Genomic DNA, 14,431 nt, shown 5'->3' with positions numbered 1-14,431 from the left:
AGGTAGATTACGAGAGAGAGAGAGAGAGAGAGAGAGACAGAGATCCCTTAGAGAGACAGAGATCCCTTAGAGAGACAGAGATCCCTTAGAGAGACAGAGATCCCTTAGAGAGACAGAGATCCCTTAGAGAGACAGAGATCCCTTAGAGAGACAGAGATCCCTTAGAGAGACAGAGATCCCTTAGAGAGACAGAGATCCCTTAGAGAGACAGAGATCCCTTAGAGAGACAGAGATCCCTTAGAGAGACACATATCCCTTAGAGAGACACATATCCCTTAGAGAGACACAGAGGCAGGAAAGGAGGGGGCAGAGATGGACCAGAGAGAGACAGAGAGGCATAAAGGGAGGGGGGCAGAGATGGATCAGAGAGAGACACAGAGGCAGGAAGGGAGGGGGGCAGAGATGGACCAGAGAGAGACAGAGAGGCATAAAGGGAGGGGGGCAGAGATGGATCAGAGAGAGACACAGAGGCATGGATATGCGTGCCTGTGTTTGTTGACAGTAACAAAGAGATAGTTGTCACACACCCAGCGGTTGTTTACGCTGGGTCGATTGACCTCTTCTGTCCTCTCCCTCCCTGATTTAACTTCTGATCTCTAACCTCTGACCTCTTCCTTAGCGATGGAGGTCCTGGTGACGGAGCTCAACGTTCTGCTGAAGCTGCTGGACCACGAGACTCTGAGCTCTCCAACTGAGGAGAAGAAGACCTCTGTTAGGAACCTTCTGAAACATCTACAGCCCACAGGTAGGAGCCTACAGACAGACAGCTACAGCCCACAGGTAGGAAACTACAGACAGACAGCTACAGCCCACAGGTAGGAGACTACAGACAGACAGCTACAGCCCACAGGTAGGATACTACAGACAGACAGCTATACAGCCCACAGGTAGGAGTCTGCAGACGGACAGCTACTGCCCTCAGGTAGGATACTACAGACAGACAGCTACAGCCCACAGGTAAGAGACTACAGACAGACAGCTACAGCCCACAGGTAGGAGACTACAGACAGACAGCTACTGCCGACAGATAGGAAACTACAGACAGGCAGACAGACAGACAGCTACGGCCCACAGGTAGGAGACTACAGACAAACAGCTCCTGCCCACAGATAGAAAACTACAGACAGACAGACAGACAGCTGCAACCCACAGGTAGAAGACAACAGACCAAAAGCTACAATCCACAGATAGGAAACGACAGACAGACAGACAGCTACAGCCCACAGGTAGGAGACTACAGACAGACAGACAGCTACAGGCCACAGATAGGAAACGACAGACAGACAGACAGCTACAGCCCACAGGTAGGAGACTACAGACAGACAGACAGACAGCTACAGCCCACAGGTATCACACAATAAACAAACAGCTACAGCCCACAGGTAGGAAACTACAGACATACAGACACCTACAGCCCACAGGTAGGAGGCTACAGACAGACAGCTACATTCCACAGGTGGGAGCCTACAGACAAACAGCTACAGTCCACAGATAGGAGACTACAGACAGACAGACAGCTACAGTCCACAGGTACGAAACTACAGACAGACAGCTACAGTCCACAGGTAGGAGACTACAGACAAACAGCTACAGCCCACAAATAGGAAACTACAGACAGACAGACAGACACCTACAGCCCACAGGTAAGAGACTACAGACAGACAGACAGCTTCACCCCACAAATAGGAAACTACAGACAGACAGACACCTACAGCCCACAGGTAAGAGACTACAGACAGACAGACAGCTTCACCCCACATGTAGAAAACGACAGACAGACAGACAGACAGACAGACAGACAGAGAGACAGAGAGACAGACAGACAGACAGACAGACAGACAGACAGACAGTCACCTACAGCCTACAGCCCACTACAGACAGACACACGGGTAGGAACAGACAGACAGTCAACAGATACAGATGAAGTGACCCAGGTCTTGGACAGACAGTTATATACAGTTATATACAGGTAGGAAGGTAGGAACAGACAGACAGATGAAGTGACCCAGGTCTTGGACAGACAGGTACAGACAGGTAGGAACAGACAGACAGTCAACAGATGAAGTGACTCAGGTCTGGGACAGACAGGTACAGACAGGTAGGAACAGACAGACAGATGAAGTGACCAAGGTCTGGGACAGACAGTTATATACAGGTAGGAACAGACAGACAGATGAAGTGACCCAGGTCTTGGACAGACAGTTATAGACAGGTAGGAACAGACAGATACAGATGAAGTGACCCAGGTCTTGGACAGACAGTTATAGACAGGTAGGAACAGACAGATACAGATGAAGTGACCCAGGTCTTGGACAGACAGTTATAGACAGGTAGGAACAGACAGACAGTCAACAGATGAAGTGACTCAGGTCTGGGACAGACAGTTATATACAGGTAGGAACAGACAGACAGTCAACAGATGAAGTGACTCAGGTCTGGGACAGACAGGTACAGACAGGTAGGAACAGACAGACAGATGAAGTGACCCAGGTCTTGGACAGACAGTTATAGACAGGTAGGAACAGACAGACAGTCAACAGATGAAGTGACTCAGGTCTGGGACAGACAGGTACAGACAGGTAGGAACAGACAGACAGATGAAGTGACTCAGGTCTGGGACAGACAGGTACAGACAGGTAGGAACAGACAGATACAGATGAAGTGACTCAGGTCTGGGACAGACAGTTATAGACAGGTAGGAACAGACAGACAGATGAAGTGACCCAGGTCTGGGACAGACAGGTATAGACAGGTAGGAACAGACAGATACAGATGAAGTGACCCAGGTCTTGGACAGACAGTTATATACAGGTAGGAACAGACAGATACAGATGAAGTGACCCAGGTCTGGGACAGACAGGTATAGACAGGTAGGAACAGACAGACAGATGAAGTGACCCAGGTCTTGGACAGACAGTTATATACAGGTAGGAACAGACAGATACAGATGAAGTGACCCAGGTCTTGGACAGACAGGTACAGACAGGTAGGAACAGACAGATACAGATGAAGTGACCCAGGTCTGGGACAGACAGGTATATACAGGTAGGAACAGACAGACAGTCAACAGATACATCATGAGCTTGTCATAAAAGTGTGTTTAATTGTTTAGTTTCCTTTCCCCCAGCGACAGGACCAGACTACTTGTATACGAACCAATCAATCTACAGGCACGGCACCAGCTTTGTGGAATCCCTCTTCGAGACCCTTGGTGAGTTTGGTTCTTGGAGCGATACTAACTTTATTTGAACACGCAGGGCATTAAAGATTTTCCAGCAGTTTCGCCTTGCCCATAGACTACTTTCAGGTTGAGCAGCCACCTTACTTCAAGTTGTAAAATCCCCAACTTTCTTAACTGTCTTCTACCTCACTGTCCAGACTGTGACATGGGGGAGCTGAAAGACATGACAAAGGGCCAGAAGCAGGACACTCACACTGACACACACAGACATGACACAACAGCCTTAAAACAGGTGAGCTACACACAACACACATGTTACCATTCCGGTGTGTTCATGTTTTTCTGTGTGTCTATGAAACAGAGAGGTGACAGAGAGGTGAGGAAGTAAGAGGAGATGACAGAGAAGTGTGGCAGTAAGAGGAGATGACAGAGAGGTGTGGCAGTAAGAGGAGATGACAGAGGTATGGCAGTAAGAGGAGATGACAGAGAGGTATGGCAGTAAGAAGAGATGACAGAGAGGTATGACAGTAAGAGGAAATGACAGAGAGGTGTGGCAGTAAGAAGAGATGACAGAGAGGTGTGGCAGTAAGAGGAGATGACAGAGAGGTATGGCAGTAAGAGGAGATGACAGAGAGGTGTGGCATTGAGAGTAGATGACAGAGAGGTGTGGCAGTAAGAAGAGATGACAGAGAGGTATGGCAGTAAGAGGAGATGACAGAGAGGTATGACAGTAAGAGGAGATGACAGAGAGGTATGGCAGTAAGAGGAGATGACAGAGAGGTATGGCAGTAAGAAGAGATGACAGAGAGGTATGACAGTAAGAGGAGATGACAGAGAGGTATGGCAGTAAGAGGAGATGACAGAGAGGTGTGGCAGTTAGAAAGATGTGACAACAGGACAGTCAATACACTTGGTTACAACCCATATTTATGTTTATTTATTTTCCATGTTGTACTTTAACATTTGCACATTGTTACAGTGTTACAGTGTATATATACATAATGTGACATTTGTAATGTCTTTATTATTGTGGAACTTCTATGAGTTTAATGTTTACTTTTCATTTTTTTAGTATATTTCACTTTTGTATATGATCTACTTCACTTGCTTTGGCAATGTTAACATACATTTCCCATGCCAATAAAGCCCCTTGAATTGAATTGGTTCTGCTCTCTCTCTCTCTCTCTCTCTCTCTCTCTCTCTCTCTCTCTCTCTCTCTCTCTCTCTCTCTCTCTCTCTCTTGCTCTCTCTCTTGCTCTCGCTGCAGGGCAGTTATAACAAGACTGTCCATCAAGCTGTCAGTCACTATCAGCACATCAGTCTCCACTAAGACCTGCTACCATGGTGTTAGATGATCCTCCATGGTGTTAGATGATTGTCCAAGGTGTTAGATGATCCTCCATGGTGTTAGATGATCAACCATGGTGTTAGATGATCCTCCATAGTGTTAGATGATCCTCATGGTGTTAGATGATCATCCATGGTGTTAGATTGTTAGATGATCCTCCATGGTGTTAGATTATCCCCATAGTGTTAGATTATCCTCCATAGTGTTAGATGATCCTCCATAGTGTTAGATGATCCTCCATAGTGTTAGATGATCCTCCATAGTGTTAGATGATCCTCCATAGTGTTAGATGATCCTCCATAGTGTTAGATGATCCTCCATAGTGTTAGATGATCCTCCATAGTGTTAGATGATCCTCCATAGTGTTAGATGATCCCCTCATAGTGTTAGATGATCCTCCATAGTGTTAGATGATCCTCCATAGTGTTAGATGATCCTCCATAGTGTTAGATGATCCTCCAGAGTGTTAGATGATCCTCCATAGTGTTAGATGATTCTCCAGAGTGTTAGATGATCCTCCAAAGTGTTAGATGATCCTCCATGGTGTTAGATGATCCTCCATAGTGTTAGATGATCCTCCAGAGTGTTAGATGATCCTCCAGAGTGTTAGATGATCCTCCATGGTGTTAGATGATCCTCCATAGTGTTAGATGATCCCCTCATAGTGTTAGATGATCCTCCATAGTGTTTGATGATCCCCTCATAGTGTTAGATGATCCTCCATAGTGTTAGATGATCCCCTCATAGTGTTAGATGATCCTCCATAGTGTTAGATGATCCCCTCATAGTGTTAGATGATCCTCCATAGTGTTAGATGATCCTCCATAGTGTTAGATGATCCCCTCATAGTGTTAGATGATCCTCCATAGTGTTAGATGATCCCCTTATAGTGTTAGATGATCCCCTCATAGTGTTAGATGATCCCCCATAGTGTTAGATGATCCTCCATAGTGTTAGATGATCCTCCATAGTGTTAGATGATCCTCCATAGTGTTAGATGATCCTCCATAGTGTTAGACGATCCTCCATAGTGTTAGATGATCCTCCATGGTGTTAGATGATCCTCCATGGTGTTAGATGATCCTCCATAGTGTTAGATGATCCTCCATAGTGTTAGATGATCCCCTCATAGTGTTAGATGATCCTCCATAGTGTTAGATGATCCCCTCATAGTGTTAGATGATCCTCCATAGTGTTAGATGATCCTCCATAGTGTTAGATGATCCCCTCATAGTGTTAGATGATCCCCCATAGTGTTAGATGATCCCCTCATAGTGTTAGATGATCCTCCATAGTGTTAGATGATCCTCCATAGTGTTAGATGATCCCCTCATAGTGTTAGATGATTCTCCAGAGTGTTAGATGATCCTCCATAGTGTTAGATGATCCTCCATAGTGTTAGATGATCCTCCATAGTGTTAGATGATCCTCCATAGTGTTAGATGATCCTCCATAGTGTTAGATGATCCTCCAGAGTGTTAGATGATCCTCCAGAGTGTTAGATGATCCCCCATAGTGTTAGATGATCCTCCATGGTGTTAGATGATCCTCCATAGTGTTAGATGATCCTCCATAGTGTTAGATGATCCTCCAGAGTGTTAGATGATCCTCCATAGTGTTAGATGATCCTCCAGAGTGTTAGATGATCCTCCATAGTGTTAGATGATCCTCCATAGTGTTAGATGATCCTCCAGAGTGTTAGATGATCCTCCATGGTGTTAGATGATCCTCCATAGTGTTAGATGATCCTCCAGAGTGTTAGATGATCCTCCATAGTGTTAGATGATCCTCCAGAGTGTTAGATGATCCTCCATGGTGTTAGATGATCCTCCATAGTGTTAGATGATCCTCCATAGTGTTAGATGATCCCCTCATAGTGTTAGATGATCCTCCATAGTGTTAGATGATCCTCCATGGTGTTAGATGATCCTCCATAGTGTTAGATGATCCTCCATAGTGTTAGATGATCCTCCATAGTGTTAGATGATCCTCCATAGTGTTAGATGATCCTCCATAGTGTTAGATGATCCCCTCATAGTGTTAGATGATCCTCCATAGTGTTAGATGATCCCCTCATAGTGTTAGATGATCCTCCATAGTGTTAGATGATCCTCCATAGTGTTAGATGATCCCCTCATAGTGTTCGATGATCCCCCATAGTGTTAGATGATCCCCTCATAGTGTTAGATGATCCCCTCATAGTGTTAAATGATCCTCCAGAGTGTTAGATGATCCTCCATAGTGTTAGATGATCCTCCATAGTGTTAGATGATCCTCCATAGTGTTAGATGATCCTCCAGAGTGTTAGATGATCCTCCATAGTGTTAGATGATCCTCCAGAGTGTTAGATGATCCCCCATAGTGTTAGATGATCCTCCATGGTGTTAGATGATCCTCCATAGTGTTAGATGATCCTCCATAGTGTTAGATGATCCTCCAGAGTGTTAGATGATCCTCCATAGTGTTAGATGATCCTCCAGAGTGTTAGATGATCCTCCATAGTGTTAGATGATCCTCCATAGTGTTAGATGATCCTCCAGAGTGTTAGATGATCCTCCATGGTGTTAGATGATCCTCCATAGTGTTAGATGATCCTCCAGAGTGTTAGATGATCCTCCATAGTGTTAGATGATCCTCCAGAGTGTTAGATGATCCTCCATGGTGTTAGATGATCCTCCATAGTGTTAGATGATCCTCCATAGTGTTAGATGATCCCCTCATAGTGTTAGATGATCCTCCATAGTGTTAGATGATCCTCCATAGTGTTAGATGATCCTCCATAGTGTTAGATGATCCCCTCATAGTGTTAGATGATCCTCCATAGTGTTAGATGATCCCCTCATAGTGTTAGATGATCCTCCATAGTGTTAGATGATCCTCCATAGTGTTAGATGATCCCCTCATAGTGTTCGATGATCCCCCATAGTGTTAGATGATCCCCTCATAGTGTTAGATGATCCCCTCATAGTGTTAGATGATCCTCGATGGTGTTAGATGATCCCCTCATAGTGTTAGATGATCCTCCATGGTGTTAGATGATCCCCTCATGGTGTTAGATGATCCTCCATGGTGTTAGATGATCCCCTCATAGTGCTCTCAGAGCTCATCCGTCAAGCTGTTGTGGAGCGTCTCCTGTCTAGTCCCATTCTACACATTTACCAAATAACCTAGCTTTGCACAATGTTTGTGTGGTGTGTGTATGTATGTGTGTGCATGAGTGCGAGGGATTAATCTACATATAAATATATATATATATGGTTACATGTTGGTGTGTGATATGTAATATAAGTGCAGTATCTGTGTTTACCTATCCTATAGAGCAGTCCAGACTCCTCTCCCCCCCACTCAGAGACCCCTCCTCCCCTGCCCACCACCCCCCCTCCTGAGGCTTACTATGAAGAGGCAGTACCTCTCAGCCCTGGGAGGCAGCCAGAGTACATCACCACACGCGGGAGCTCCAGCCCCCCTACCTCCATAGAGGATGGTTACTATGAGGAGGCAGACAACAACTCTCCTTCGACCTGCATCAAAGGACGACAACGCAAAAACTCCTGTGAGTCAAACGTTGTAGAAAACATATCCTACAGGACCACAACAAGACCAGGTGCATAGCTTCTGGTCTGTGTGGTTACCACTCCTTTTTCAGGGTGACAATGAAGTTCTGTTCTTCGTCAGAAACATGTGCAGACGTACAGAGTGTGTGTGTGTGTGTGTGTGTGTGTGTGTGTGTGTGTGTGTGTGTGTGTGTGTGTGTATCTTTTCTACAATCAAGAGTGAACTTCTGAGCTATCATTCACACAAAAAAGAGAGAAACGTGTTAACATTTCACTCCTAAAGATATTTTGAAGAAGTTTCATCCCTTAACACAGACAACAACTCAGTCTAACTGTAGCTTCTTCTGATTGTCTCAGTCTAACTGTAGCTTCTACTGATTGGTCTCAGTCTAACTGTAGTTTATTGGTCACAGTCTAGCTGTAGCTTCTTCTGATTGGTCTCAGTCTTACTGTAGCTTCTTCTGATTGGTCTCAGTCTAGCTGTAGCTTCTTCTGATTGGTCTCAGTCTAACTGTAGTTTCTTCTGATTGGTCTCAGTCTAGCTGTAGTTTCTTCTGATTGGTCTCAGTCTAACTGTAGCTTCTTCTGATTGGTCTCAGTCTAGCTGTAGCTTCTTCTGATTGGTCTCAGTCTAGCTGTAGCTTCTTCTGATTGGTCTCAGTCTAACTGTAGTTTCTTCTGATTGGTCTCAGTCTAGCTGTAGTTTATTGGTCTCAGTCTAGCTGTAGTTTCTTCTGATTGGTCTCAGTCTAACTGTAGCTTCTTCTGATTGGTCTCAGTCTAGCTGTAGTTTCTTCTGATTGGTCTCAGTCTAGCTGTAGTTTCTTCTGATTGGTCTCAGTCTAGCTGTAGTTTATTGGTCTCAGTCTAGCTGTAGTTTCTTCTGATTGGTCTCAGTCTAACTGTAGCTTCTTCTGATTGGTCTCAGTCTAGCTGTAGTTTCTTCTGATTGGTCTCAGTCTAGCTGTAGTTTCTTCTGATTGGTCTCAGTCTAGCTGTAGTTTATTGGTCTCAGTCTAGCTGTAGTTTCTTCTGATTGGTCTCAGTCTAGCTGTAGTTTCTTCTGATTGGTCTCAGTCTAACTGTAGCTTCTTCTGATTGGTGTCAGTCTAGCTGTAGTTTCTTCTGATTGGTCTCAGTCTAGCTGTAGCTTCTTCTGATTGGTCTCAGTCTAGCTGTAGCTTCTTCTGATTGGTCTCAGTCTAACTGTAGCTTCTTCTGATTGGTCTCAGTCTAGCTGTAGTTTATTGGTCTCAGTCTAGCTGTAGTTTCTTCTGATTGGTCTCAGTCTAGCTGTAGTTTCTTCTGATTGGTCTCAGTCTAGCTGTAGTTTCTTCTGATTGGTCTCAGTCTAACTGTAGCTTCTTCTGATTGGTCTCAGTCTAGCTGTAGTTTATTGGTCTCAGTCTAACTGTAGTTTATTGGTCTCAGTCTAACTGTAGCTTCTTCTGATTGGTCTCAGTCTAGCTGTAGTTTATTGGTCTCAGTCTAACTGTAGCTTCTTCTGATTGGTCTCAGTCTAGCTGTAGTTTATTGGTCTCAGTCTAACTGTAGCTTCTTCTGATTGGTCTCAGTCTAGCTGTAGTTTATTGGTCTCAGTCTAACTGTAGCTTCTTCTGATTGGTCTCAGTCTAACTGTAGTTTATTGGTCTCAGTCTAGCTGTAGTTTCTTCTGATTGGTCTCAGTCTAGCTGTAGTTTATTGGTCTCAGTCTAACTGTAGCTTCTTCTGATTGGTCTCAGTCTAACTGTAGTTTCTTCTGATTGGTCTCAGTTTAAATCAAATCAAATGTTATTGATCGCATACACATGGTTAGCAGATGTTAATGCGAGTGTATTGAAATGCTTGTGCTTCTAGTTCCAACAGTGCAGTAATATCTAACAATTAATCTAACAGTTCCCCAACAACTAACTAATACACACTCATCTAAAGGGATGGAATAAGGATATGTCCATGTAAATATATGGATGAGCGATGGCCGAACGGCATGGGCAAGATGCAATGGATAGTATAAGATGCAGTAGATAAATATGAGATGAGTAATGTATGATAAACATTATTAAGGTGGCATTGTTTAAAGTGACTTGTGAGTCTCTATGTAGGCAGCAGCCTCTGAGTTAGTGATTGCTGTTTAGCAGTCTGATGGCCTTGAGATAGAAGCTGTTTTTCAGTCTCTCGGTACCTGCTTTGATGCACCTGTACTGACCTCGACCTTCTGGATGGTAGTGGGGTGAACAGGCCGTGGCTCAGGTGGTTCTTGTCCTTGATGATCTTTTTGGCCTTCCTGTGACATCGGGAGCTGTAGGTGTCCTGGAAGGCGGGACGTTTGCCCCAGGTGATGTGTTGTGCAGACCACACCACCCTCTGGAGAGCCTTGCTGTTGAGGGCGGTGCCGTACCAAGCGGTGATACAGCCCGACAGGAAGCTCTCAATTGTGCATCTGTAAAAGTTTGTCAGGGTTTTAGGTGACAAGCCAACTACTAACTGTAGTTTCTTCTGATTGGTTTCAGTCTAACTGTAGTTTCTTGGTATTGCTCCCCCCAGACAATGACTCTGATGCTCTGAGTAGTTCCTATGAGTCGTATGAGGAGGATGAAGAGGAAAGGGGAGCAGGACCAAGGTCCAGGCTGACCCACCAGTGGCCTAGTGATGAGAGCTCCATGCTCCCTGCCAGGGACTGTAGGATCTGTGCCTTCCTTCTGCGAAAGAAACGCTTCGGACAGTGGGCTAAGCAACTGACTGTCATACGGGACAACAGGCTACAGGTACACACACACACACACACACACACACACACACACACACACACACACACAGGTACACACACACACACACAGGTACACACACACACACACACACACACACAGGTACACACACACACACACAGGTACACACACACAGGTACACACACACACACACACACAGGTACACACACACACACGTACACACACACACACACGTACACACACATACACACACACACACACACGTACACACAAACACACACACAATCCTTAACCCCTGTGTTCTCTCTTCCAGTGCTATAAGAGCTCTAAGGACGTGTCCCCATATTTTGACCTGCCCTTGCTCCAGTGCACTGTGGTCTACACCCCTAAAGACGGACGCAGGAAGAGACATGAGCTGAGGTTCACTCCACCCAGTGGAGAGGCTTTGGTCTTGGCTGTGCAGAGCAGGGAGCAGGCACACAGGTGGCTCAGGGTGAGGACAAAACACACACAACACACAAATGCATGCACCTTTAGGCAATCTGCTAAATGACTACAGACCCGTAGCACTCACGTTCGTAGCCATGAAGTGCTTTGAAAGGTTGGTAATGGCTCAACCAAACAGATCCACAGATGATGCAATCTCTATTGCACTCCACACTGCCCTTTCCCACCTGGACAAAAGGATCACTTATGTGAGAATGCTATTCATTGACTACAGCTTAGCGGTAGCATAGTACCCTCAAAGCTCATCACTAAGCTAAGGATCCTGGGACTAAACACCTCCCTCTAAAACTGGATCCTGGACATCCTGTGGTAGCAACACATCTGCCATGCTGATCCTCAACACTGGAGCTCCCCAGGGGTGCATGCTCAGTCCCCTCCTGTACTTCCTGTTCACCCACGACTGCATGGCCAGGCACAACTCCAACACCATCATTAAGTTTGCACACAACAGTGGTAGGCCTGATCACAGACAACGACGAGACAGCCTATAAAGAGGAGGTCAGAGACCTGGCCTGGTGGTGCCAGAATTACAGCATATCCCTCAATGTAACCAAGACTAAGGAGATGATTGTGGACTACAGGAAAAGGAGGACCGAGCACGCCCCCATTCTCATCGACGGGGTTGTAGTGGAGCAGGTTGAGAGCTTCAAGTTCCTTGGTGTCCACATCAACAACAAACTAGAGTGGTCCAAACACACCAAGACAGTCGTGAAGAGGGCACGACAAAGCCTAATCCCCCTCAGGAAACTAAAAAGATTTGTCATGGGTACCGAGATCCTCAAAAGTTTCTACAGCTGCAACATTGAGAGCATGGTTGCATCACTGCCTGGTACGGCAATTGCTCGGCCTCTGACCGCAAGGCACTACAGAGGGTAGTGCATACGGCCCAGCACATCACTGGGACTAAGCTGCCTGACATCCAGGACCTCTACACCAGGCGGTGTCAGAGGAAAGCCCTAAAAATTGTCAAAGACCCCAGGCACCCCAGTCATAGACTGTTCTCTCTACTACCGCATGGCAAGCGGTACCGGAGTGCCAAGTCTAGGACAAAAAGGCTTCTCAACAGTTTTTACCCCCAAACCATAAGACTCCTGAACAGCCAATTAAATGGCTACCCGGACTACCCGGACTATTTGCATTGTGTGACCTCCCAAACCCCTATTTTTTACGCTGCTGCTACTCTCTGTTTATCATATATGCATAGTGACTTTAACTATACATTCATGTACATACTACCTCAATTGGGCCGACCAACCAGTGCTCCCGCACATTGGCTAACCGGGCGATCTGCATTGTGTCCCACCACCCGCCAACCCCTCTTTTTACGCCGCTGCTACTCTCTGTTCATCATATATGCATAGTCACTTTAACCAAATCTACATGTACATACTACCTCAATCAGCCTGACTAGCCAGTGTCTGTATGTAGCCTTGCTACTTTTATAGCCTCACTACTGTATACAGTCTGTGTTTTTACTGTTGTTTTATTTCTTTACTTTCCTATTGTTCACCTAATACCTTTGTTGCGCTATTGGTTAGAGCCTGTAAGTTATTGGTTAGAGCCTGCGCTATTGGTTAGAGCCTGTAAGTTATTGGTTAGAGCCTGTAAGTTATTGGTTAGAGCCTGTAAGTTATTGGTTAGAGCCTGTAAGTAAGCATTTCACTGTAACCTGTTGTATTTGGCGCACGTGACAAATTAATTTTGATTTGATTTGACCTTACTAAACACACATTCTGTCATACACATACTTTCCCTTTCCCTTCCTTATCTGTGTGTGTGTGTGTGTGTGTGTGTGTGTGTGTGTGTGTGTGTGTGTGTGTGTGTGTGTGTGTGTGTGTGTGTGTGTGTGTGTGTGTGTGTGTGTGTGTGTGTGTGTGTGTGTGTGTGTGTGTGTGTGTGTGTGTGTGTGTTCTCAGGTGGTCCATAAAGTTAGTCAGGGAAAAGGACCAGAAGAGCCCACCTCTCCCATGATGCCCAGAAAGACTGACCGGGACAAGGTGTGTGTTGTACACTAGAATCAGTATGTATAACACTAGAGTCAGTGTGTGTTTTACACTAGAGTCAGTGTGTGTTGTACACTAGAGTCAGTGTGTGTTGTACACTAGAGTCAGTGTGTGTTGTACACTAGAGTCAGTGTGTGTTGTACACTACAGTCAGTGTGTGTTGTACACTAGAGTCAGTATGTATAACACTAGAGTCAGTATGTATAACACTAGAGTCAGTGTGTGTTGTACACTAGAGTCAGTGTGTGTTGTACACTAGAGTCAGTGTGTGTTGTACACTAGAGTCAGTGTGTGTTGTACACTAGAGTCAGTGTGTGTTGTACACTAGAGTCAGTGTGTGTTGTACACTAGAGTCAGTGTGTGTGCGTACACTAGAGTCAGTGTGTGTGCGTACACTAGAGTCAGTGTGTGTTGTACACTAGAGTCAGTGTGTGTTGTACACTAGAGTCAGTGTGTGTTGTACACTAGAGTCAGTGTGTGTTGTACACTAGAGTCAGTGTGTGTTGTACACTAGAGTCAGTGTGTGTTGTACACTAGAGTCAGTGTGTATTGTACACTAGAGTCAGTGTGTATTGTACACTAGAGTCAGTGTGTATTGTACACTAGAGTCAGTGTGTTTTGTACACTAGAGTCAGTGTGTGTTGTACACTAGAGTCAGGGTGTGTTGTACACTAGAGTCAGTGTGTATTGTATACTAGAGTCAGTGTGTGTTGTACACTAGAGTCAGTGTGTGTTGTACACTAGAGTCAGTATGTATAACACTAGAGTCAGTGTGTGTATAACACTAAAGTCAGTGTGTATTGTACACTAGAGTCAGTGTGTATAACACTAGAGTCAGTGTGTGCTGTACACTAGAGTCAGTGTGTTGTACACTAGAGTCAGTGTGTGTTGTACACTAGAGTCAGTGTGTGTTGTACACTAGAGTCAGTATGTATAACACTAGAGTCAGTATGTGTTGTACACTAGAGTCAGTGTGTGTTGTACACTAGAGTCAGTATGTATAACACTAGAGTCAGTATGTATAACACTAGAGTCAGTGTGTGTTGTACACTAGAGTCAGTGTGTATAACACTAGAGTCAGTGTGTGTATAACACTAGAGTCAGTGTGTATA

General features: G+C 45.2%; 1 protein-coding gene across 2 annotated transcripts in view; it reads left to right on the top strand.

Annotated features, from left to right (window-relative positions):
* LOC135526662 (actin filament-associated protein 1-like 1) overlaps positions 1-14,431 on the top strand; it is a 52,771-nt gene that overhangs the window by 8,670 nt on the left and 29,670 nt on the right. Inside the window, exons 2-8 of one of the 2 annotated variants that reach the window (XM_064955200.1) lie at positions 620-745; positions 3,128-3,211; positions 3,379-3,473; positions 7,848-8,082; positions 10,628-10,848; positions 11,123-11,302; positions 13,233-13,313. In XM_064955200.1, coding sequence (XP_064811272.1) covers positions 620-745; positions 3,128-3,211; positions 3,379-3,473; positions 7,848-8,082; positions 10,628-10,848; positions 11,123-11,302; positions 13,233-13,313 — 1,022 coding nt within the window. The remainder of the gene's footprint in view (positions 1-619; positions 746-3,127; positions 3,212-3,378; positions 3,474-7,847; positions 8,083-10,627; positions 10,849-11,122; positions 11,303-13,232; positions 13,314-14,431) is intronic. The other variant, XM_064955201.1, reaches the window with a different exon arrangement.

Source organism: Oncorhynchus masou, chromosome 32 (genome assembly GCF_036934945.1).
Source record: "Oncorhynchus masou masou isolate Uvic2021 chromosome 32, UVic_Omas_1.1, whole genome shotgun sequence".
NCBI classification, from domain to species: Eukaryota; Metazoa; Chordata; class Actinopteri; order Salmoniformes; family Salmonidae; genus Oncorhynchus; species Oncorhynchus masou.
The sequence above is the reverse complement of the archived record's forward strand: the minus strand, read 5'-3'. Positions and strand labels throughout refer to the sequence as shown.